The sequence below is a fragment of the Macrosteles quadrilineatus genome, unplaced genomic scaffold (assembly GCF_028750875.1).
Source record: "Macrosteles quadrilineatus isolate MER2022 unplaced genomic scaffold, UCM_ALF_1.0 Scaffold_3__2_contigs__length_128488019, whole genome shotgun sequence".
Taxonomy (NCBI): domain Eukaryota; kingdom Metazoa; phylum Arthropoda; class Insecta; order Hemiptera; family Cicadellidae; genus Macrosteles; species Macrosteles quadrilineatus.
Genome location: NW_026542596.1, coordinates 52092390 through 52117740, shown reverse-complemented (window position 1 = coordinate 52117740; position 25351 = coordinate 52092390). Strand labels below are relative to the sequence as shown.

Sequence of the window (25351 nt, the reverse complement as noted above, 5' to 3'; positions counted from 1 at the left end):
CCTGAATACGTACTAATAATCAATTTTAAAGAAAAAGGATAGTTAACTTGTTCAACTTGTTTGGGTACAAATGTTTCCAATTGGGAATCACTGTTTGTGCAAAAGGTAGTGGAAACTTCCCAGACGCACCAAGTTGCTGTGGCGTCATTGCATTGAGACAGTCCAAATTGTTTATCAAGTGAGGCGTCTGTCGATCTGGTGGATTGAATTGACTCGTATCAGAGGTCTGTCTTTGATTGGTCAATTATAGGAGGCTCGATCCTCAATTGATCTGTAATGCCAAACACTCTTTGACTGACGTCAATCAATGATACGTGGCGTTGGACAGTGTAACATTGTGTTAGTTGAAAGGTCATTGAGATTTAATCTGATAAACATGCCTTAATGTGTTTGTGTTAGACACTTTAAAGTTACTTTTTTATTTGATACATATTATGTTGAGTTGAGCCTCTTTGAATGAACTGAAATGAAATTTTAGCATCTTGAATGATGTCGAGGAACTTGAACCGCTCCAGGTTTAATTGGATGATCTTGAAAACTTACATGGTTCTCCGTAATGTGACCTAGTGCCCCAGGTTGATCTTTCATGGAAGGAATGGCAGGTGAAGTGTAGGAACTGACGAATCCCACGATCATGGAACCCAGGGACACAGAGATTGCTGCCAGCACCTGTAATGAAACAGTTTGTCAGCATTTGACAGTTTGGTGATGGAATGTCAATCACAATACAACATTGTGCTTTCGGCCTTTGGATATTGATAGAAATAGTAGATGTCCCACTCACAAGTTAAATCTGAAGCCAGTTTTTTTAGTAAAAATTGAAAGTATACATTTAAAGAGTGTGCTCTTGTCAACCACTGAACTTTTTAGCCACGTTAAACTTTAAGGACTTATTGTTAACTGTAGCATCTAAACTGTCACGTAAACTATCACAGTTTTAGAAACTAAAAGAGGAAATTGTATGGTGGCATAATGTGAGTGGCTTATTCATCAATGTTTATTTCCTTGACAAATATTTTACAGTTGGTCCAATATGGGATATTAATTGTGTATCCAAAAGTGATTTGCGGGACTTAATTTTATTACAGTATAGAAAGAACAATTGACTTGATTTAATTTGCAGTTTATTTAACTTTTCCCCAATGTTGATTTGCTGATCTGACAATCAAACGTTACAAAAGACTGTGTTTGCCCAGATGTTCTGAATGTAGCAATGTTGTGTGTGATGAGTTAGGTTTTGTTGACAGTAGTGATATAAGTCAGAGGCAGTTGTGTACCTAGTAATATGTTGAAGGTTATTAATAATTTCACTCTTAACATTTCCAATGTCAAAAAAATCCATCCAATAGTACAGCACAATAATTTACCAATTTTTTTTGGTTTTGCAGTTTCAACTGTTTTGGGAAATCACACTGCAGAAAATATTATTTTTGTCAAAATCAAGGGAAAATATGTTCTATTTATTATTTTTGTTTCTATAGATTAAATATTCTTTGTTGCAATCAAGCAAAACGTTTAATTGGTATATATGTATATAATATTTTGGTATGGTATTTAAATAATATTTAGCCTCTGGATCATGTTTATACAAGTGTAAAAGGGATATTAAAAATCGATAATAATCACCAGACAGTTGTATTTAACATAAACAAACTCTTGTAAATATTAACATTATTTCAATGCTGTGGATGATTTTTTATCAGCACGAATAGAAAAAAAATATATATATATATATTCAAGTCGGGACTCAACGTATTGTCGCAAATTCTAAAACATAATGATTACACATCTTCTAATACAAAACTTTACCTGACCTTCTAAATGAAAAAAACGCACGTTTACCCTTCAGTTGCAGACAAAACAAGCCATTCACAACCCCTTGATCTACCGGCGTCTTTGATTAGCAAAATCTAAACGTACAAAACGTCGGTTCCTACGTGTTGACGGAAGTACTGAACACGAAGGTGAAGTCGTGAGCCGACTGTCGTGTTCAAGTGTTCATTCAAGTTGCGTAGCTTGTGTTCATTGATACGCTAACTGTTCAGGGTTAATGTGTCTGAATATCTGCGACAAATCGCCTTATCTTTATAGTGTTTGCGAGATCGCGCGTTTCGGTTGATTTTGTCATGTAATTAGTGTTGATTTGGTTAGTTATAAGTTAAAATTGAATATGTATAGACACTGTTGTAGTGTTCGCCTTCAATTGTCGATGGTTCTACTGCAAGCCAGATAGTTTCTGGATCCAGATGTTATTTTGTCTGGGAATTAAATTCATACTATGCAACAGCTTTTATACCTTTCCCTTATAATAAACGTAAAAAATTTCAAATGCATATGTTAAAATGTTAAGTAATTTTTTTATCTGAATTAATAAAAAATAAATCCAACTGCGGATTGTAACTAAAACGTGTCGCATCACTTTAAAGAATACCTAAAATATAAAATACTAGACAATAAACGATCATAAAGATTGTAACTGGCGTATGTAATAGTGTGTAAAATAAAATTATACAACAATAACACGACGATAACTATAAAAATTAGATTATCCGAAATCATAGATGGATGCATTTTTTTACTTAGTAAATAGCCTCAACCATTGTAGTTATATTGCTCGTAACATAATGTTAACATGCTTTTCATTTAAATCCTTTGAGGGATTTAGGCTAAAATTCGAATCAATATACAGTTTAAATCGGTGTGTTTTGGTAACTTAACAAACATTGCTCTACAAATGTTCAATGTCACTAGTCAAATACGTCGAGATTTGTAAATAAGTGGATTAGTGGATAGGTTTGTAGACTTTGACGTACATAGGTTTCATGGCTTTAGAAAAAAAAATGTACAAATTGAATTTTAGCTTGTTAAATTCATGTAACTAATTAGTTTACTTATAATGCCAATGAAGAAATATTATGTTAAACTCTTTTCAACGCACTAAAAATTAAAATTATCTTGCGTAAAAATGTCTTCAATTTCTAGATATTTCCCCTCTCAAAAAAAAACGCACATCTTTTTTTAAATACAATTTAGTACAGTAGTTTGCTCTGCTACATTTACTAAGCATATTGCCCCATTTCATAACTTAACTTTGAGAATATGCAATATAAAACTATATTTATGTACTGTATTAAGATCTAACGGGTTCACTTCTTATATTTTGTCTTAATATTTGGCCGAGTGTGTAAAATTCAGATAGTTGTACATTATGTATCCTCATAACGTTTACCTACTTATATTGCATTATTTCACGGTGAATAATTGACACTTTATTTTTTTTATTTATACCAAGTCAAGCACAATAACACTCCCCAATGCCCTCACAAATTTATCTAGTACCTATAAAGTCACAGCTGAAATACAGAGAAGCTACCAAATATATTAACATGTAACCGAATATGGACCTGACAGATGACATAAAAGAAGACTTCAACAATTATATCCTTTTCAAAACTATGAAATGGAAACTAAATCGAACCGATTTGGCAACTCCGCCGAAAACCGACAACATCGCAGATACAATCCCGGGAACCCCACGCCCCGGTCCTTTTACACCCCTATTGTAAGTCTAACTAAAAAAAGGTAACTTATTATCCTACTCTGTTTAAATATAATATACCTACAAGAAGGTTTACCCTATTCTAAAAATATCACACCCACTATGTTATGTAGTGCAAACTACATAATACGTAGCAATATAAGTGATACGTATATGAGATGTACCATGTACAATTATCAGCGTGTTTATGGCTAGCTCCGGTATTTGCTGCCTAGGTCAAACACGTGGTAGATGTAGCTCCGGACGCTAACCTCTCTTTTCAACCCCCAACGAGCGGCAAGGTTCATTTGTGCAACACAATTTGAACACACAATTCTTATTTTGCGAATTTGTTATTTTATCATTATATTTTATACCTTACCAAAAATGCATTGCTCGTGAGTAATTTGAGAGTTGAATTTATCAAACGAATTAGTATTGATGAGCAATGATTATAACAAAAATTTGCTTTTAAATACGCACTGTAGTAGTTAATTAAATTGAGCCAGTTTTACTATTTGAATAGTTTATCGCATTTCATGCTGTTATATATTACACCTCTAGGTAGGTGCTATTTTGAAAAATAAAAACATAATTCATAATGTTTTTTCTAAATAGCTAGTTCTACTGATTTACAGTTAATTTGAGCCGTCTTTGATTAATTCAGTTCCAGGCTACAACTTGATTTATCTTATATTATTTTCAAACATAATTTATAAACATTTTTTTAAAAAGCTTTTTTTACTCTTTTATTTTGAACAGGTATTATTTATTTCACATATAATTGTTGCAGGAAAATCCTAATCATTATTCTAGTTTGAAACAGCGAGCAACTTAAAACAACCAAAATAACCATTACATACGATTTTTCTAATTATTTGAGAAAATGTCACCTGAGAAAAAGTGAAGTTTGGTTTGACGGATGTGTCGTCGAACACAGTGACCTGTATGTTGGAGTGGGTATCAGCTCGCATCAGCACCTTCATGATGACTATCAGCAACTATCAGCTATCAGTATCAGTCGCGAACACCAGTATAGCACTATAGCTGCACGACAACGCTGCCGACTATATAGCAGGGGACACTACCCCCCTCCCTCCTCCTAGCGCCTTACGTTTACACCCCACGCCGCGAAGCGCCACCCACCGAAAGTCGTCAATGATTTAAGTGGTTATTGTGACGGCATGAACCCGAAAGTATGCACTGAATGCTCAGTTTTTCGTTAGATATTTTATTTGTAAACAAAAACGGAAAACCATTGTGTACAACGTTATTTGAGTTTTAAATTAGAATGTAGTTATTGTGATGGGATGGGTTTTTCAGTAATAGGATATGATAATAGAAATTAATAATTTTGTGTATTATGTATAGACACCAGCATTTTTAACCTAAAACGAACTATATTTAACCTATTTTATGAAACATTAATAAATAAATCAAATACTGTACAACGATTTCGTATATTATGTACCTAATTAGTTTTTTTGTGATTAAGCTTAAAAACCATCACTACTATAGAAAACAAAAAATAAATTTGTATTATTATGCAGTTAGTTTTTGGTCATGTTTGTGCTTTCGTGAAAAATACATTTATCAGGGAAATTGATAAAATGGATTTTTAATTCGTAGGCAATTCGTGTTTTGTTTACTGGTTAACCTATGTTTAAATGGTATAGTTAAATAAATATATATAAACCTAGGTAGTAAAATAGTAAAACTATATGATTTATAACTAAAGTATGATTGATTTGGATTAAATTGTCATACACAGAATGAGATTACAGGAAATTGCGGTCATTTCACAATAATTTTGTAAATTTTAGAATGAATTTGTTTTAAATTTTAACACTTTCGTTTTGAATTTTTCTCATGTAAACGATAGGGATTTAATTTTATTTATGGAAATAAGGTGATTATTTACAGTTTTACTACACAAGCAAATTATGTACACCGTTTAATTCTCTGAAAGAGAATAATATTTTGTGAAATCCTGATTCTAAACAACTGTTTAATTCAGTAAAATGTTTGCATTTTTGTTTTAAAACAAAAACATTAATATGTTAAATATCTCTCTGAATCCACGCACAAAATATATTCAAGCTTAATTACTTTTTGATTGTTATTCCAAGAACAATGTCGAGATGCTAACTATTGTCGAGTCATCGAAGGTAACATTTTGACCTCGGGGTTGGGTAGACGCGCCAACGCGCGGCCTTTTTGGTAAAACTCCCGCCCTTTTTACAGCCCGATGTGCAAAGAATTCGAATTCAAACTTGCCGCGTCAGATTGTGAAGATTGCAATATGTAAGATGCGAAATGAGATTGTTGTGTTAATGTCACTGTGTCTTAATGTCTAAAATAATTTTCGTATTTATAAGATGGTTCTCTCGTGGATGTTGTATTAATAGTCATTACTAAGTTATCGACCAAGTTACATCAGCCTGTCAGATTAATGTACTGATGTAAGTTCCGGCGCTACCGTATAATTCTTGGAAAAGAAAAATAGTTGATTTTATTTATTGATGTACAAATATCACCGGTTTGCTACCCCTATACGATATTTTAGTTTTTATTACTTTTTTCTGTTAATTAATTAAATTACTACTTGCCCCTTCATTTATAAACTCATACGTTACTCAAAATTATTTGAAATGTGAAATTTTTTAATTGGTCCGCACACCTAAATAATAACTTAAATAGGCATATTTGATAATTTAATCATAGGTGTAAAATGATAAAATGTGTTACTTTATATTTGAAATTCGTGATATTTGGTTCATAATTGAAATACGAGCACTTAATTTATAGCTTAATACAATGTTTTTACAAGATTTCAAAATTATTTAGTTAAATATATGTTTATAATTTGAAACCTAGCTGCAAGTATCAATTTAAAAGTGTAATAATATTTATCTTCGTTTGAATTTAAAATTAATAAAAATATTTGTTTTATTTAATGATTTTAAAACTTTTTTATTGAAAAAAGAACCCTACAACCTGTACACTTACAGATATTATAGAATGTTATCATTGAATTTGAATCGTGATGGCGTATTTGAGTTATTTCCAAGTATCATACTATCACTTAAAATACAAAATTTAACCTAATCATAATTTAATGTAATATTTCTTGCCTGCGAATTGTAAGTGCATGTTTCGCTGATGGGCTGAATGACAGATCGCACTAGGGTTATCTTCATGTCTTGTGTATGTTGCCTGTCACCACCGTGTGCCTATGTAGCCCCGCAGTCCCTGTCTGTGTCTACAGCACCCTGAGTAGCTGTGTTATACCAGTCAATACTCAAAGAACCGTTATCGAGCTGTTATCAGCCTATTTAGCCGGTTATCAGTAATATTAGCCGGGCACATGGCGACAAATGATCCAGTATTTTTGCCAATGAATACCGCCCTTTGTTTGTGGTCAGAATGGTTTTTGCGCGGTGATGCTGTGTGTGGAATATTTCTAGGTGCTTAAAACCGTAGGCTTGTGTTGGAACTAGATGGATTTCCTGATTTTTTTTTCATTTTTTTGAGACGCAACATACTGTTGTTGATCTTACAGTTGTTAAAATATTGATAAGGGTTGGTTAGGTTAAAAAGTATCTCCGAAAAAAGACAATTCTTCGTCCATTCCTGTTAGGAATCAATAATATACTGGTTTAGCAAACAAAATTATTCTGTTTAATCCTGATCTAACCACTGCCAATAACAAAACAAAAATCTTCAGAAAGTTGGGCCCCGGTTCAGCGTGTTTTAGGGTCTTTAGACATTCCATTATGATCTGTTGAATTCATTATCCCTCTATTTTCAATCAACATATTTCTACACTGCGTTAGTGATTTAATCACTGTCCCTACGTGAATGCAATTATCTGATCCATTTTTATCTTGACTTTGAACAGTCATTACTTCCACAGCGAATTCCGTTTAGTTAGGTTTGAACGCAAGGGGGTTTCCTTACTGTCATTTCTGCAGCACAAACAGGGTAGGTCTTACTATTCACAGACTACCGTTTGTCCTGCTTTGATTAGTCCAATCCTGATTAATCACTGTCTACAACCAAAGACAACGGTTCCTACTTGAGGCATGTTCACTTTACAGCTCAATTTACAAACGGTGGCCATCCAGAGACTAGCGTGTAACCCCTTTGATCAGTTTGACGTGATCACTAACTACACAACATATATTTGTTCCTACCTGAGGCACGTAGGTGTGACCCTCTTGATCGTCGACGTTGATCACAGTTTGACTCGCCGGCTCCTCAGGCTTGTCGTCTACAAAGTTGACCATCTCCTCGGCCTTCGCCCCGACTTTTTCGGTGATCTCGGGCACCTGGGGACGGGCTAGCAGGAGGTTCAACTCCTTCTGTTGTCCTGGGTCCATCCTGGGCTTGGCGCGGGTAAAGTACCTGTGAACCAGAGAGAAATGTTACATTGTGTCAGAGTGTAGTGGTCGTGAGGATGCAGGCGGTTTTCAAAGTCATTTCGGATGTTTTTTATGATAGGATATTATAATGTTGCGTGAAATATTTCTGTCGTTTGTCTGAACTTAAAACTTTACTTTGAGGATGAGTTATAGACATTCAATTCACAAAAGCTGTTGCCAGATTTAGGAATTGATCTTAGTTTAACTAAGCCACCAATAGAGCCTGATAAATTACTGATTTCAGTCGAAAGTACCTACTTTTAAACCAAGTCGAAAAAGCCGCCTCATTGCAAAATAAAGTCTCTTTTATTTACGATTTATATTTACATAAAGTAAGTCAAAGAATCTAGAAAAGAGATAAATTAGAATTTAGACATTAGGACTTTGTGTTTGGCTCTACAAACTCTGCTCTAATTGAATACTAATTGGCTTCAGCTGATTATTGAGGATGGCTTGCTTCAGTATCCAAATGACATTGGCCATAGTTATTTCCGTATGTTCGTCGGAGGGTTGAACCTCTCCTTGGACCTACCCTTGTCTCCTCTTCTGCTTGATCAAGGCGGTGGTGGATCCTCCGCTGGTAGCGACGCTCGCTGCTGAGGACGTCGCCGAGGAGACGATGGAAGGCCGAGGACGGTGATGGGACGAGAAGAGGCGTCCTCCGCCGCGCTCGATGATCTGAAGCTCGTCCTCTGACAAATAGTCCGAGGAGGCTGTCTGCAACAAAATAAACCATTGCACTTTGCGATATTTTTGATAGGCGGAAGGTTTGGGATGACTTGTGATGAATTTTGATGCTTGTGTAATTGGGGTAGGGAAGTGTGCGAGTCGGATGTTGCAGCGTGGAATGGGTATCTTCAAGTGTTGTGCGATTATTATCGATATTAATACGTAAAAAATATCAAAGTGTTGCGTCTTGGAACCGTTGACCCATCGGGGAATGTTTCAACGTATGTCAGGCGTTAACTTTTTTAAGTGTCTCTACAGTAAGATAATTTTCGTCACTCATGTAGGCCTACACTTGGATATATTTTAGTCATGTGATTTAAACTGACGTCTTTTGTAAAGGTGTGTAATTGTTTGCACCTGTGTAATCATAAATAGCAAAATCACGTGAGTCTTCGAGATTTAGTACAATGTTAAAAAAGTTTAAAAAATTGCAAACACTCAAATCAAAAATTGGAAATTTAACGTTTGAAATAAATCGAAAATTGGGACTTTTGATTCGCCTAGTAAACGTTCAAAATACATAAACAAGATATAGATACATTAAAACAGTAAAACGCTCTAAGTACATTTGTCGCTACTGTATTTCCTCCCAAAGCGTTTGGGTTTACTAAAATAAATGGGACGGTACATCAAAGTGCTAAGTAACCAAGATTAGTGTTATCCGGTTAAGGTTAGCCGAGGTTACATTGAACATGGTTACAACATGTCATTGGTTACTCACAGCATCCGTACGGCTCCGGTATCACTATCAGTGCTATCAGTGTCCAGTGTGATTACCCTTGGACCAAACTTTGCGGGCTTCCACCCAACCTAACCTACGCAATACACCCTTTCAGCCGTCAGAGGCGTGGGCAATACATGGAGGGTTGGAGTTGTGCAAATAGTAATTTACCGAGAGGTTACACTAAGAGATTGTCACAAAGATTCCATACGCATTTTTACACACAATTGCACAAGTGCGTGGATCACTACAGTTTAACACTTTTGCATGAGCTGTATCTTTGTCGAACCACTCTCGAGTTCCCATAATGTTAACAAAATTAACACATAAAAAACTTGATCATTATCTATGAGAGGTTAGTTGTTGCATAATGACAAATTCCAATTGGGTTGGAATAGAAAGATAACATTTATTCTTCTTTTCCAACTTTTTGTCAATATTTAATGTTTAGTTTAGGTTTTATTACAGGTACGTACGGTATGTTAATATGACGTAACATTCAACTACACTTGTCGATAAAGCTAAAATATTTGCAATGTAATGACGCAATCTCCTTGGTTTTATGACTTATTCAAAGTCTTTACCTTTCGATTTTGATTATTTAGGAAGTACATATAGTTTCCAAAAGTTATCACAAAATCATTCATGTTCCGCTAAGTTTGTGCCACGGAATATTTACAATGGAAAACCTAGCCGGAGTTATATAACAGTTCGAGAACACTAAATGTTAATTTTGGCAGGCATTTGTTGATCGAAAGTTCTCAAGGACTTTTCGTTTACGTTTGATTAATTCTGATCACATCCGCTTCTAGAACTTATGAAGACGTTAGCATAATACGCGTAAGTAACCCTGGGAGTATATAACCATTGTTGTGAATTACAGTTACATCTATTGTTAACTACTCAAGTATTTTACGAATGTAATTCATGACTGAAATATTTACCAGTACACACAATTTAGTTGATTGTCAAACAAAATTTTTAATTTTAAGTATTTCGAATTAATGTAGATCGATGAAAATATTTGAAAACCGTATATGGTAAACGTAGACAGATGTTGAATTTATAAAGCTAACGCACGAAAATAAAATTGTTATCCATAACATTTTAGGCATAAAAACTTATGTAGCAGATAATTTCTACGGATATTGGTAGGTTTAGGCTAAAGCAGATTGGAATCCGCATCGTATGCAATCCTTTGGTTTATTTGCACCTCACTTCACACATCATTAATTCGAATAATTGTTTCATTACTAAGTTCGATTGTAGTGTTTATCGTTATTCCACGTTAATTTGAATTGGATGCTGAACGTTACAGTATAAAACCTTAATAATCCATAATCTGTTTAACGCTTTAGTAATTTTGAAATAAAATGTCATCCCTGGTTTAATAAGAATCGAATTACGCCACACAACATGGTGCATGCTAGATCAATAATTAGTCACAGTGATTACACTAAACGATTTTCAATTTGTTTGATTTGCAAATGTTTACTCTTAGTATGGTGAATAATAACAATTCACTTTCCCCAACTCACCTAAAACATAAGACGTGTTTAAACCGTTCCTAGACACCAACACTACAACTTTCTTAAATTACTTTTTTGTCGCCAAAGCTTCCTGTAGACACCACGCCTGAAAAACTCGCTTAAACATCGTGACAGGGCAGTTTGCTATACTAGACACCTCACCAAGATTACTAGACACCAAGCCCAGATTATGGTTATGTTAGGTATCTGAGCGTGGTGTCTAGTAATCTTGACAATGGCGTATAGTAATCTGGGAGTGGTGTCTAGTAATCTAGGCGAGATGTCTAGAATAGTAAACTGCCCTGTCATTGTGTTTAAGCGAATTTTTCAGGGTTGGTGTCTAGTAATCTAGGCGTGGTGTCCACAGGAAGTCTCGGCGACAAAAAGTCAATTGAAAAAGTTGTAGTGTTGAAGTCTAGTTTAAAAACGTCTTATTGGACGTTTTAGATTAGTTGGGGAATGTAAATAATAACCAAGTCGACAGTTCCAAACCAACTAAAACTAATTGCAAAATAACACATTTTAAAACACATATTTTTACACAATAATAACCCTATAGGACTTACAATAGTAAATATTTTCCGTAGTAGTTGCATTGTAGTCACGTGTAGAAACCAGGACCAGGAACCAGGAGCCGGTAGTCAATGACAGTCCTGAGGGAAGGAAGGGGATGATTGGGTGGTGGGAGGGGAGGAAAGTAGGGGTGATTTCCAGAACCTTCCATACCATTCAGTACCGTCCTATCCTGGGGGTGGAATGGTGGGTGCGTCAGACCGCTTGCACCCCATAACCTAACCCACGATTCACGTATAACAGCTATAAAGTCGATATAGGACGAACGCTATTTCGTATTTAAATAGATTTTGTCTACAATTTTGAGTTGAATTGCATTTATAGTAGGTTAGAAAGTATTTTGGCAACCGTAAAATCAGTCTCGTTGTCTGATTGTAATTTTCGTTAGGTAGTATAGAAAACATCTAATTTTTTCACCGTTTATGCTAAGCTAATTTACAATGTAGAAGCTAATATTGTTTGGTATTAAAATAATATCTAGCCTTCTACAAACGTTTTGTCTTTTTACAACAGTGTTTAATCGTGTAAAAGATAGTCCCAGTTTGTGTTAATAACTGTAGAGTGTTACACTAAAGATGCAATATTTAACATCTACACATTCATAGTATGTACTGTGTAATATGTTCTCGTGTTATTTTTGCACACATAATTGACTCACAGGTCTTGAAAGATCTGGGTGAAAATAATAACGAAATATATTTCAGCGAGATTCATTTAAAAGTTTGTACAGTCATTTTTATTTTCCCACCAACCATTACTTTGAAGTCCTTTTCACACGAAAGGTTGTGCATTTGCCAAACTAATGACCGATTTCGATCCTTTCAACCTTCTCAAAAACCATAAAGCAACTCGTTTCACGTGCCTTAAATGTTTTGAACGTAATACATTTATTTTCAATAATAAATTTATATGTTTGCCAAAAGTCAACAAACAATCAAAGTAAGTATGAACAAGGTCTATTCTAGATTTCTCTTTTCCCTCTATTTTTTACCAAAGATAGAACTGGATCATTATAAATCAATCATTTAATGTATCATTTTAAAATTAAAGCTAGCTATAGAGTAAACGTGAACGTGATTGAATCAAAACAGCTGATCTCAACAACTTGTCGAGATCAGCTGTTTTGTCTCCACCTGTTCACAGCTGATTCGCCTCATCTAACCTCGACTCTACGGAAGCTCCAGGATACTCAGTACAGTACTGGGATGTCCAACACGTCAAGGTTTAGGCCTACGTGCGGCCTTAGGCCTCGAACCCGTCCAAGTTACGACTTTGCTCTGATTTGCGAAAGATTTATTTTGATTAATGGATCGGCATGTTCACCGATAGTGTAGTATATTACACGCCAACGTGTGAGACAAAGGCCTATCCGTGGGTATGCTAGATAACTCATCTAGGCGTGGACCTAATTATGTCTGTCATTGAATTTTGGATGCTAAAAGTAGACATCCGATCTACATGGACCAGCAATGGTGGATTTGTTCCATAAAAATTGCATTGTATGAACAACATTAAGAGTGTGCTATCTAAAATTTAATTCTCTCTTTAGTTTTTGTTGGTGGTGTGGCAAAAAATATGCTATAGTTGACAACGAATTGTCCTTTCTGTTCGGTTTGATTAAATAGTTGGTTAAATTTCTAGCACTACGTCGAATTTTGTTCTAAATACTAGCATAATAATTTTAACATGGGTATGGATTGCTGGGTCTCATCACACTCCAGAGTCAAAGATTTCAAGTTGACGGGTTCAACTAGGGGTTTTAGGGGTTGAGGGTTCAATTTTAGGTTTGCATATGTAAATTTATTTTTAGCTCTTGATTATATATTGTGCGAACCGCAATGCAGTAATAGAAAATTTCACTAAATTAAATAGAATTTAGTTATAAACTAGTTCAGTAGGTAAATTACTTGAGTAGACCAACACAATACAGTAATAGTAAAGTAAATTTACTAGTTACTATTAGCGCATAATCTAATCTTTTCATTTTATCGTGTTTTTTATGGCGATGTTTTTGTTTCTGTATGTCGAAAATCGCAGATTTTACAGTACAGTAATTGTTTGAACCTAACCATACGGCTATATTTTGTGATTAAAAATTGGGCGTTGTTCGACCCAGCACTAAATTAATAATTATATTAACTGTTGTGATTTTTTTTTATAAGTGGATTGTGTGGTTGAAATTAAAATTTATACTAGGCCCGCTTTCTATGGTATTAAAATAAATATATTAGGGAGCATATTATCTGTTGAACTGCATTTCGTTATCCTGAGTTATGAAATATAATTGCATTGTATATTGCCTACACACGATTATTAGGAATTCGGGTCTGTACATTTCATTAACGAGAAAATTGTGTTTGTTTTTATAAAAAAAGTAACTTACAGAGGGTAGTTGTAGATGACAGTGAGGTCCCCACATCTTTTGGCTTTCACACACATTTGTCAGCCGATACAACCCACAGTGAGACATTTTCAGTATGTTTTTCAGCACTGGACCACCAATGTACTAAACTCACTTAGTTCAAATGTAAGACTGACCAGAAATACTTGGTTATCTTTATATACTCAAGTAGGTGATTAAAATTATCGTGATTTTGGAACGTTCCAGTAATCAGTATTTCAAATGTAAATGCACAACAAAATGATAAATTAAACATTTATATCATATTGTTCTAAATTTATCCATTCATACAAGATATGAAAGGTTAGTATCTCCGTTTAGATAGTAGAACTATTTTATAATCGAGTCCCTTTCGTAAAGTTCCGAATGTAAATCATAGAAGTTACTGGTTTTTAAGATAAAGCTCAATAATATTCTAGATATATCTTTGAAGCAATGTTTTTGACAAATGTCGAGTAATTTCAGTTCAGAATAAATTATAGTGAATGTATAGTTTTTGTAACGATTATAGTATGTGTTTAATATTTAATTACAATGTACAGAATACTGAAAAAGTCAAAAATATTAACTATTGAATAATTATTTTAATAATCTTACCAAATATTCGTTAAGATCGCTGTTGCCCTTTAAAGTTTGTTTTGCAGACTGACCGAAATCACCAAGAATGGGTCACAGGTCTTTTGATATCCACTTTATACGTCATTAACACAATGTGATACTTTAACATTGTTTGGACTTTGTAAATCGGTCGCAACTCACGTGATTCGAGCCGTGATTTCGACTGATTTTGATTAGTTTCCGGAATTTACTCCTTTTGATTATAATTGGCATTTGCCGGTTTTTATTTGTTCTTTCATTGCCGATTTTGGATTAAATTAGGCTTTAAGTAATAAAATTATGCGTTAGTCCTAAACTGATTCGATAATTATCAATAGTGTTTATCGTTTTTATAACTTTACTGTCTTTTATTACTGAAGTTTTAGAATCAAATAATTGCAACACGTTCTTAAATTCTTCTGTTTAAGAGCCTAATCGTTCGTGTTGTAAAACGCAATATTTTTATATAAAAAAAATTATATCTATGCACCAATCGGATACTTAGAATTAAGATAATCGTTGGTTCTATTATTTGTGCTATACTTAATTGAATCCAAAATATAACATTGAGAGTAAGCAAACGCCGACGTTGGCGTTGAAGTGCCCAAGTATTAAGTGGAAATATTGATCTGCTTTAAGTGGTTGAGGGAGGCGAATTGGGATAGGTAAGGGGTTTCTTAACCTAACATACATGTGAAAGAGTATCATATGTCTTTTAGACTATTGTTGTTTCTTTTACGGTGATGAAAATCCATAACAAACATATAAATATATGTCGGTATCATACACCTCGCAAAATAGATTGTTAATATATGCAATGTTTTTTTCGTTCGTGGATGTTTAAGAAATACAAAAATATGTAAACTATGGGCTACGAGTACCTTATATTTATTCTTTGTACATATACGGCTGGAACTGATAAATGTTTTACGTTTAAACATTTATTGCCTTCTCAAAATTCTAACACTAGGCTATATAGCCTTTGGACTTTCTCCATTTATTTTCAAAATATATACATTAAAAAACTTAATGCTAATAACTAAACGAGAGGAATATGCTCATTTTATTTTTATTTTCATTATATGGTTATTTAAAAACTTAATCAGCAATTAAAATATTTTTTAAACAGTTAATTGCCTGTGCTTCACCTCAAGTGCTTTTTTGTTAGCTTTTTAAATTAAAAATTAAAATTCTCAAAACATTTATAATTTGTTTAGGGTATGGCGAGATACAAAATGTTAAATCCTAATGTATTTCTCAGGGATTTAAAAGAATATGTGTTTTTTAACTTATTGTGCATCCTCACAAATTATAATTAAAACATTTTTCGTTTAGGCCTATATCAACTTGTAATCAAATATACAAGTACTACATTATGTAACATTTGCAGAGTTATAAATAGGCCTACTCATTAATTAGGGAGTCAATTCAAGTTGATTATGGTCTACGTAACTATAGCTAATGTAATTTGCACACGATTTTGCTATTTCATGCAGAAATTTCCCCTGATTCGAGCGTCAAGTCAAAGCTGAAGCTACTGAGGAAATAAAGGACAATCAGCGGTTGGGGTTTGTAGGGGGAGACAGGGGGTAGCATCGAGGGAATAGACGTAAATTAAATAATTCATCTTAATTAAGATTGTAACTTTTAATTAACTTCGAAACATTTTGTTCAACATTTCAAATTTAATGTTTTTTGCTTTAATTCACATTATTACCTCTAGATTAATCTCTATTTTTCATTTGCTTAAATTGTATTATTTTATTTTTTTTTTTGTTTCATGGTACTTGGGTTTAAATTGCGATACGGTGTGCTGCGAATATGAAAGCGCCTTCAAATGCCTAACGCACAAACACATGAGCTGTGCATCTGAATTGCGGTACAAGAGATGCAGGCGTTAGCGTAGGATCGTAAATTTGTAGAACAATGTATATTTTTGTATTTCTTTTTTTATTATTAATGATTTTACTATAAATGACATAAAAATTATATTTGAAGTTTCCCTTAAATAAAATTATTTATGATGTTAACATGAAAATAAGTTTAAAACTTTTATCAAACTTAATTGATGAATAAAATACAGTACTACTTTATATATCAGTTAAAATGTTTAATATACAATTGGAATACGTTGAATCATTCACTTTATAAAAGTCAATGGCTGAATGTATAAGTAAATTATTTTCTTTTGCAATCCGAAGATATAAGAAAAATCTTCATCTTTTTCCAGGCTTTATTATACTGTAGTTGTAGGAGTATCTGTATAAAAAATGTCTGTCGATTTTAAATTATGGTATTATTGAGTAATTTGTATATTGACAAATTCTGTTTATTCTGCGTTTAGCCAAATATTTGGTTTTTTTTTTAAATTACTGTTTTCATAAATGTCTTTGAGTTGTGGAGTGTGATTCAATAAATACAATTGGTACGTAATATTATTACGTAAGAGGTTGGTTGTAATTTTTTTGGAATAATGTTAATTCATTCAGGTTCAAAATTAGCAAAATACAGTAGCTTGGGTTTACCTACTTATATTCAAAATTTGTATTAAGTTTATCGGCAATTTGTATTGTATTTGTGCATTTCCCATCTCTGTAAGCATTTTTAGCCCGGAGATATCTATTGCCCGGAGATATTTTTTGCCATCTATTATCTATGGAAAAGATTAAACTCTTTTTAGCGAATTTCCCATATAGGGAATAAGCTATTACCACAGACAATATAATACTTTAACCTTAACTTACTTACTTAACCTTACTTTAACATTAAAGTATTATATTGTCTGTGCTATTACCGTAGTACTCGTGGTAAGACCTGGACGCGGGACTGATTTTTTTTTCGCGTTTTGAGGTCCCTAGAGGCCAAAAACACCATCCGTTTGAATTCATATATATATATATATATATATATATATATATGTGTGTGTGTGTGTGTGTCCGTTAGCACGATAACTCGAGCAAAAATGATCCGATTTTGACGAAATTTGGTACAAACGTGTAAACCTACGTTTATTCGAACGAGTTCGCGATCCAGCATGATCGGACCATGGCAACGGGGGTTTACGGGGGGTTTTATGGGGTAAAAATAGGTTTTTCCCATTTTTGACCCAAAAGCATAAAATTTAGCAATTTCTTTCCAAATCATTTTGTAGAGCTTACAAAAACAAATAATTTAGTATATTCAAGCGTTATTATATGCCTAATGGTTACGGAGAAAATTCCAAAAAATTGTAAATTTAAAATTCCAATGTTATTCTTATGGAGAATAAGTAAACTGTTGTAGTTTGCTTGTTTATGAACATATTTTGATCAAATTTGGAAAATGTTTTTATTTCTTACTAACTATTAACATTTTACAAAAAAAAAACAAAACAGTTTTACCCTCCCTGATGCAGCAAACCTAAGTACTTGTTAAACTAATTCTATTTAAATAGGGAATAAATGTTATATTTTTAAGTAGACATTTCAGTGTAAATCTAATCAGTCAAATGGAAATTCGCTTAGTCTGCAGGTTTGCTGCGGCGGGGGTATTTTCACTGTCCGCTGAAAACTAAAAAGGTTATTGTACATTACGTTTAGATTATTTCCGATATTTATTGCTGGAAGGTAGAAAAATACTATTGAGTCACTTACTTCGGTGTATTGATTCATTAGTTTATGCGTGTATTTTACAATTTCCTTTGATGTATCTACCGATAAGTATCTTACTTCTCTGTGATGTATCTTTGTATTTATTTAATTCAATCCGTCTACTCGTAAATCTTTTATCCAACAATTTTCGTAAAAGTTACGAAAATATATAAAATTTGTACAGTATTGTGAAATAGATCGGTTACTAAATGGTTGTGCAAGGACTCAAATATTTAGTTTTGTAACCAATAGAAACTCATAGCACTTGTTACATCAGAAAGCATACCCCCATGCAATCGGGGGCATGCTTGTGAACTGTGAACTTGTGAACTGTAGTTTTAAGGTCTTAATTTTTTTCTAATTCAATTTTTTTTATTTCCAGGTAAGATGTTCACAAGTCCTGACCCAGTTGGTAACTACTGTAGTTTCAAGTTAAGGTCAGTGATTTCTTCTAGTTTCCCAGAATGTCCAAGGTCACCAGGAAGCCTAGCCTGTGTTGCACAATAGATAAGCTTTTCTCCTATACTTGTTGTTCGTTCTGGAGTAGGTTTCCGCGTGGCCTTGAGACGGTCAAGGTCGTTGGGGTGCGGTGACCTCTCGCTCCAGTTATCAGTTCTTGCTGCAGAATTCCGCCGACCGGTGTCCTGATTCATCTTCAAGGAATTCGCTTTGGAAACTTTAAATAGACTGCTAATTAAATTGCTGTATGAATTATTTATAGTGTAGATCGTTGTTGTTCGTTAACTTGTATTTTGGTTTTACATGGTTGGCTTTCGATTAGAATGCATTTGAAAATCTTGTTCTTCGGGAGATTATTGCGTTGCTGAAGTATCAGCCTTGAACTTAAGGACTCGGTTATCTTCGCAGACTAAAATATTCATGCTTTGTTTGGGCTTCTTTGCAAAAAACTTTAAAATTAGTTTTTATATAGAGGCGTATATAAAAAATATATATATTATAGAGGTGTATGGGAGACTCAGATGGAGGCATTGTTTGATGTTCGTGTCGTTGACACTGATGCTCCATCTTATGTCGCCATCCCTCATCAACAAGTTATAAAAAAAGCGGAAGATGAAAAAAAAGGAAAGTATACTAAGGCTTGTGATCAACTACAAGCATCATTTACTCCTCTTGTTACAAGTGTTGATGGAATTTTTGGGAATGAATTCAAAATGTTTTTTAAGGGTTATGGCTGAAAAACTATCTGAAAATGGAAAAAAACCCATACAGATTGGTAATTAATTGGTTAAGATCTAGAGCAATTTGTGCTGTTTTAAGGGCAACCAATATGTGTTTGAGGAGAAATAGAAAGAACGGTCAGCGAGAGAATTTGAAGATGGAACTGGAATTCCAATTTTTTTGAAGTAAAAATTAATCGTAAATTTCTAATTGTACAGTATTCTAAACTTTATTTTCTAAAATTTCTATTATAATTTTTTATATGGGTCTTTACATTCATTTTAGTTGTACCTATTTGAAATTTGCCCGTATACAAAGACGACTCGGTTCTCCCGCGCAAGTTCAAGTATTTGTTCTTGTTTCCAGTTCCTGACGAGATATTTATAAAATTTCATAAAACTGCCTGACGATAAAATCGTTTAAAACTTCTTCCCTTGTTAGTTAATTACACCATTCCTCTAAAGGTCAGGAGATTTACATAAACTTATTTTCCCGCGGTTTACGGAACCTGAAGACACTTTGCTTTAGGTTTTATGTTTTCTACGCAGTGTGACTGGCCTGGCCACTTTGCAAATCTAAATGGTCACGAGGAGAGAGTTGGGTTTGTCGACCTGTAGTTCCCGCCAAATAGGTGATACCCAGCTGATCACAGTTTGGCGGATGATAAACACCAGGTGATCGTAATTTGAACGAAATATGTGAACAGGTGTGCTAACGTGTAATCCGCGGAACCTTCTAGACGCTCTAGTTTCGATGTCCTGGAGACGATTATCTGCATCAGCTGATCGCAATTTGGAGGGAAGGTGTAAGCAGGTATGTCAGCGTCATGCGTGGAATCTTCTAGACGCTTGTCAGTCTCGTTGACCTGGGTTTCCCGCCAAAAGTGATCTACATCAGCTGATCGCGATTTGGAGGGAAGACGTAGGCAGGTATGTCAGCGTCATGCGTGGAACCTTCTAGACGCGTGTCAGTCTCGTCGACCGGCTGTCTATAAATAGACACGCAAAGAAAGAGACGCGAACACGCTTTCACACTCCAAACTTCGCGGATTTTAAAAATAGAATGCAAACTGTGTTGGGTCGCGTTGTATCTGAACAATGATCGGTCGTTTCTCAATAATATCCGCGAATGAAAACAATATTATTTAATTTTAAGTTAAAACATCTATCGTCTAAATAAGTAAAACAATTAATTTTAAATAGTTCGTAAAAGTTGGTTTAACTATGTTCAAAGTTGTTAAGACTCGATTACTCAGATCCCAGAAAGACTTCTTGTGTAAATTTGGTTTTCAACAAGATTACGTAACTATGGAAAGTATTTCCAAGCCGGCTCTATCGCGGTTATATGTAGAAAATATCAGTTAAAGACTCATTAAATCCTTTAAATAGTGCGAGGTCTAAATATACAAAACAAAGTCTAAAGATAACCTAAGTAGGTTATGCTTACTGCATCGTTGCGAAATCCACAACAACGCTGCATTTGACCGAGTTATGTTGTGATGAGTTGTACAATGAGTTCCAGAAGTTGTCAGTATTTGGTTGAATTTACATTTACTAAACGGTATTGTGAAATTATGAATTGGATGAAATCTCATGGATTAGAAAGGTACAGACTCCGCACATGGCAGATGTTTAGAAAGATGTTTGTTTATCAGAAGTGGACTTCCCATTGATTATCAAACTGAATGGAATATTTTTAGTGTTCGATTCTAAATTTGGATTGTTAGCCAGGTAAGCCAGATGTGACAGTTTTATCAACAGTTTAGAAACTAAAGTTTAAAATCCCGACATTATTTTTCTTTGCGGTTGGCAACAATGGAAAAGACAATAGTAAGTTGTTATCAGAAGTTGAAGGTCGTCGGTTCAGATGTCAAACGCACGGGTAGACTATGTCGCTTGTTGAGATATCTTTGAATATAAAAAATCGATATATGTTTCTGTCTTGTGTGAAATAATGTATAGCTGCCTATTTAAAATTATGGACTAATACCACCAAAATTACAACAATAGAAAAAACATTGTGTGTATAAATGTAACTTTATCGAGGTTTTACTTATTAAATATGAGAACTAGATTGGATGGGGTGTATTATAGTGCATATTATTTTATGTGGTGAGAATAGCCTATATGGTCAACTATATGGCCTATATTGTAAGTAGCCTGCTTATTATTCTGTGTCTTGTCTGTATGCCTTTGTAAAAAATATGAAGCAAATGTATAAATTGTACAAATTTCACACTTCTTTGACTACTAATTTCATATAAACGATCCATTAAAATATTTTAAAATCCAATTTTCAAACAGAAGTAATATTTCCGCACCACTTCTTAATTTACTAAAGGAGGTTAAGGTTTAAAAATTTAGTCAACTTACAAATCCAAGATTGCCATCGTAGCCTTGAGATTCTTCTTTTCCCCACCAGCGAAACATGTTGATAAATAGATAAGGCGCGGAGATAAAATAGATAAAACGGATTGTCCAGTGAGACGTTGACACTCAACCACAGTTGACTTGCCTACTGACGCGCCGACGCTGCCCGCACTATATATATACAGGTGGACTCTACTACCTGAGCTGAAAACATCGCTGGAAGGCTCCAGTCAGATTTACGCCACAATTGCGACTCTTTGGTAAAAAACCTGCGGGAAGTGCTTCCCCGAACGCGGGTTAGTTTGGGTTTCGCCAAAACTTGTTAGTCGAACGCGGGTTGGGATAGTAACAGCAAAAACAGTGAGCTATAAATCGTGTCAGATGTTTTTGAAATAAGGGATGAACAATTTTTGTTGTGCTTTTTGTGGGTGTGAAGTGAATTTTTTTTAAGACATACAAGTTAGTTTTACTTAGTTACATTTAATATTTTACTCTATGGCTTTAGGGGTTAATGTATTCGTACGCTTGTGTGTGATATTGTTGATCTGAAGACAAACATAGCGGTGTGGCGCTATTTATGATTGATCGTGACAAGAGTTAACATCTGTTTGTTGTCTTCGCTGTTAATACTTTTGTTTGTTGCCCTCGGGACAGTTGTAGATTTGAAAAATATTTCATTCAGATAGAAAGATGAGAAAGAAGACATCAATCGTAAAAAATATGTAACCATTTCGAAATATTCAAATTTTTAAATTTCCGAAAGTAAAGTTGAATACAAGATCTGAGTTTAATTAACTGTCTTATTTGAAAACTACGTTTTCTCTATGTTACAGAAAACTAGTTCTACTAAACTAGTCAGAAAACTTGTGTACTTCTAGAAAAACAGTCAGAAAACTGCATGTAAATTTTAGGACAAGTCGTATTTAAGTCGTTAAAATAAACGGATTATAGCTTTGAACGACAATCTCGTCCTTTAATTATGAAATTGGTTACAGTATTAGAAAAGAGGTAAAAAATTCGTATAACGCTACCGGTAGTAAAATTTAGTTTATTACAAGAACACTGTAATAAACTGTTAGTCTTCTTTAAACTAATGTTGTTAGTAAAAAAATATAGTATACAAAAATAAGAATATACTAATAGGAAACGCTGAAAACCAAGTGGAAAATGCGAGTAAAAATCAGATACTGGTACTTTCGAGAAAACCTGTGAAGTAAATATTGTATACTCTTTACTTGAAAGTGCTTGTAGCTAGAAACTATCTTCAAGACATGTTTTTTTATTCGTGTTAAAAATCGTGTATTGATTTGTTTACTACTGTACCACCAACTGTGGCAAACAGCTGATTGATGTTTTCAGCTTTGACTGGATATCCTTGAGGGTTGGCCGCCAAAAAGCCGGCCGGCTTGCGAACGTCCCACATCGCCGGACAGGCGGACAGATGCCGGTTTTGCAAAGTTTGATTAATTCACTCAAGAAGCGTACTATATATAGCCTCTATACACGGACACGAACCGGTCCGGGCCTTATCTAACTTGGTACTTTTCCTTTCAAAGTCTAAAAAGCCGCTTGGGTGAAATAAGCGATAGGTCATCAAGTTCTCGATGGGAATCCCATTCAATGTGCAATCGTTTAAAAGGTTTACCTTGTAAACTGGTTGTTTTGGGTGTGAATAATTTTTCGTTTTTAGTCTTTACGTAATATTTAATAAATTTTTTTGTAGGTAATTTACGTTGGGATACATAAAAATTCTAAATGTGTTTGGTATAAAAAAGGTCTTTGTGTAATATTTTGATATTACGTAGTATTAAGTCTAGATTTTCCATTTCAACAGTTTTTCTATAAAAAAAAAGGATGTCAGAAATACGGATATGAATAGTAGATTTTCATATCGCATGATATTTTTATCATCGTTGTGATTCTGTGCGTGACGTCATTTTTAAAGTGCATTGATATAAATAAAAACTCCACTAGCTATAAAACGCCACAGGTTTCATGTAAAATTAAAAATTGTCAAATTCTACGAATTTTATCATCATTTAAAAGTATTGTAGAATAAGATTTATGAAAATATTATGTAACAAAACATGACTTTAACAAAGACCAGAGTGCGTGTTTTCAGTTTAATTGTAGATTTTCTATAAATCACTTCGTATTTTTTTTACACTATGTTTTCGAAAACTCACTTATAAGTTTGGGTGTTGGTCTCGAGTGATAAAATGAATTGAGATATTGCCATATACTAAGTCTAAGGTAGTGACAGAAATGTGTAAATACATTTATAAAAATAAATTATTAAATTTTAACGGGTGAATACATTTTAAGCAAATAAACGACGTAATAATTGTTTTACATACTTTTTCCAGTTATTGAAAATTTACATGGATACATATTAAATTTTTTATCGCCTTTCTTTCAAAGATGCGACAACCGATATCACAAATAACCCCCACATCTATGTTTTTTATGAATACTGCGTTTTAAACCCCTATCCCCCTGCCCTACGCAGTACGCCCACAGACAGAAGCACAAAAACGTGGAAAGTTCTAGAATCTAGATCCCAACCCTTCTGTCACCTGTGGATTGGCTCTAATGTAGGAATTTTGTAAACAGTACTATACGGCCTGAGCGCGTTTCAAAACCCTTTTAAATAAACCACCTCTAATAATTTGTATTGAATGTATTTATTTAAACCTGGTTTCAAAAATAGTACAGTTTTTGTCGTAGGATTTGGTTATAATTTTGAAAACCATGAGTGCATTGCATTGTGAAGTATTACGAAAGTTGGCGCAATCGCAAAAACAGGTTTTCACAGTTCAATCAATTTAAATTTTTAAACAATTAAACTAATTATTATTATGAATCCAAATGTTGCAATTATAATTAAATTATATTGCAAATCACAACGACAATCTATTCTGTCTGGAAGTTCTTTGGTGCCTCCCATTATATTTAGGTTGATCAGTGATTTGTTGGGTGTAGAAAGCTTCTAAAACTATTTTTACAAATTTTGGAACTCAGTTTATTATTACTTCAGTATTTTTGCTTCATCATTTCAATTACACATACAATTATGAGTAACGTCGTGGAATTATACTACTGATGAAACTATTTCGACTAGGCCTATTTTATTTATTCGATATCGTAGCACTTGTGTATCTGAAAATATTATTTTTTTTCGTTTTGATGCATTGAAATGTAGATAAAAGCGCCAAGTCAACTGAATTTCACATTCAATAGTAGTAAACCTTAGCCATAAATGATTTCTTCAACCATCCCAGAAAAGAGGTTAAAACAGTTTATAAAATACGACTACTAATTAGCGTGCCACTTTTAAATCGAATCAAAGAACATCAAATGATATATTTGAGTTGATTAGAGATTACACAGTAAGAATTGAACTCATATTTCATTGTTGTGTATATTTTCCATTAAATTGATATGTTTTCAAGTACGAAAATTCAGCGTAAAAGTCGGACTTCAATGAGGGTGTAACTGGTTCGATTCACGGCATATTCACAAAATCTAAGGATTTTGAATCGCTTTCCCTTAAAAGTGTTTGTGATTCCTTCATAATGAAATGCCACTTGTTTGGACAAAAAATAGTAAAATTTACGTCAAAAAATGGCGCACTGGATGCAAATGTGTAACGCGATAGTTGA

At 33.9% G+C, this 25351-nt stretch overlaps 2 protein-coding genes across 9 annotated transcripts in view; one reads left to right on the top strand and one right to left on the bottom strand.

Annotated features, from left to right (window-relative positions):
• Nucleotides 1-25351, top strand: part of LOC128988683 (RING-box protein 2) — a 103468-nt gene that overhangs the window by 8818 nt on the left and 69299 nt on the right. The gene's annotated exons all lie outside the window — the stretch shown is intronic.
• Nucleotides 1-25351, bottom strand: part of LOC128988682 (facilitated trehalose transporter Tret1-2 homolog) — a 63363-nt gene that overhangs the window by 5006 nt on the left and 33006 nt on the right. For 2 of the 7 annotated variants that reach the window (XM_054410211.1, XM_054410209.1), the window contains exons 2-4: nt 8495-8679; nt 7735-7945; nt 544-669 (exon numbers count right to left, since the gene is read on the bottom strand). In XM_054410211.1, coding sequence (XP_054266186.1) covers nt 544-669; nt 7735-7945; nt 8495-8679 — 522 coding nt within the window. Of the gene's footprint in view, nt 1-543; nt 670-4431; nt 4579-6672; nt 6754-7734; nt 7946-8494; nt 8680-13897; nt 14000-14512; nt 14618-21692; nt 21839-25351 lie in introns of those variants that run through there. The other 5 variants (XM_054410210.1, XM_054410213.1, XM_054410208.1 and 2 more) reach the window with 5 other exon arrangements.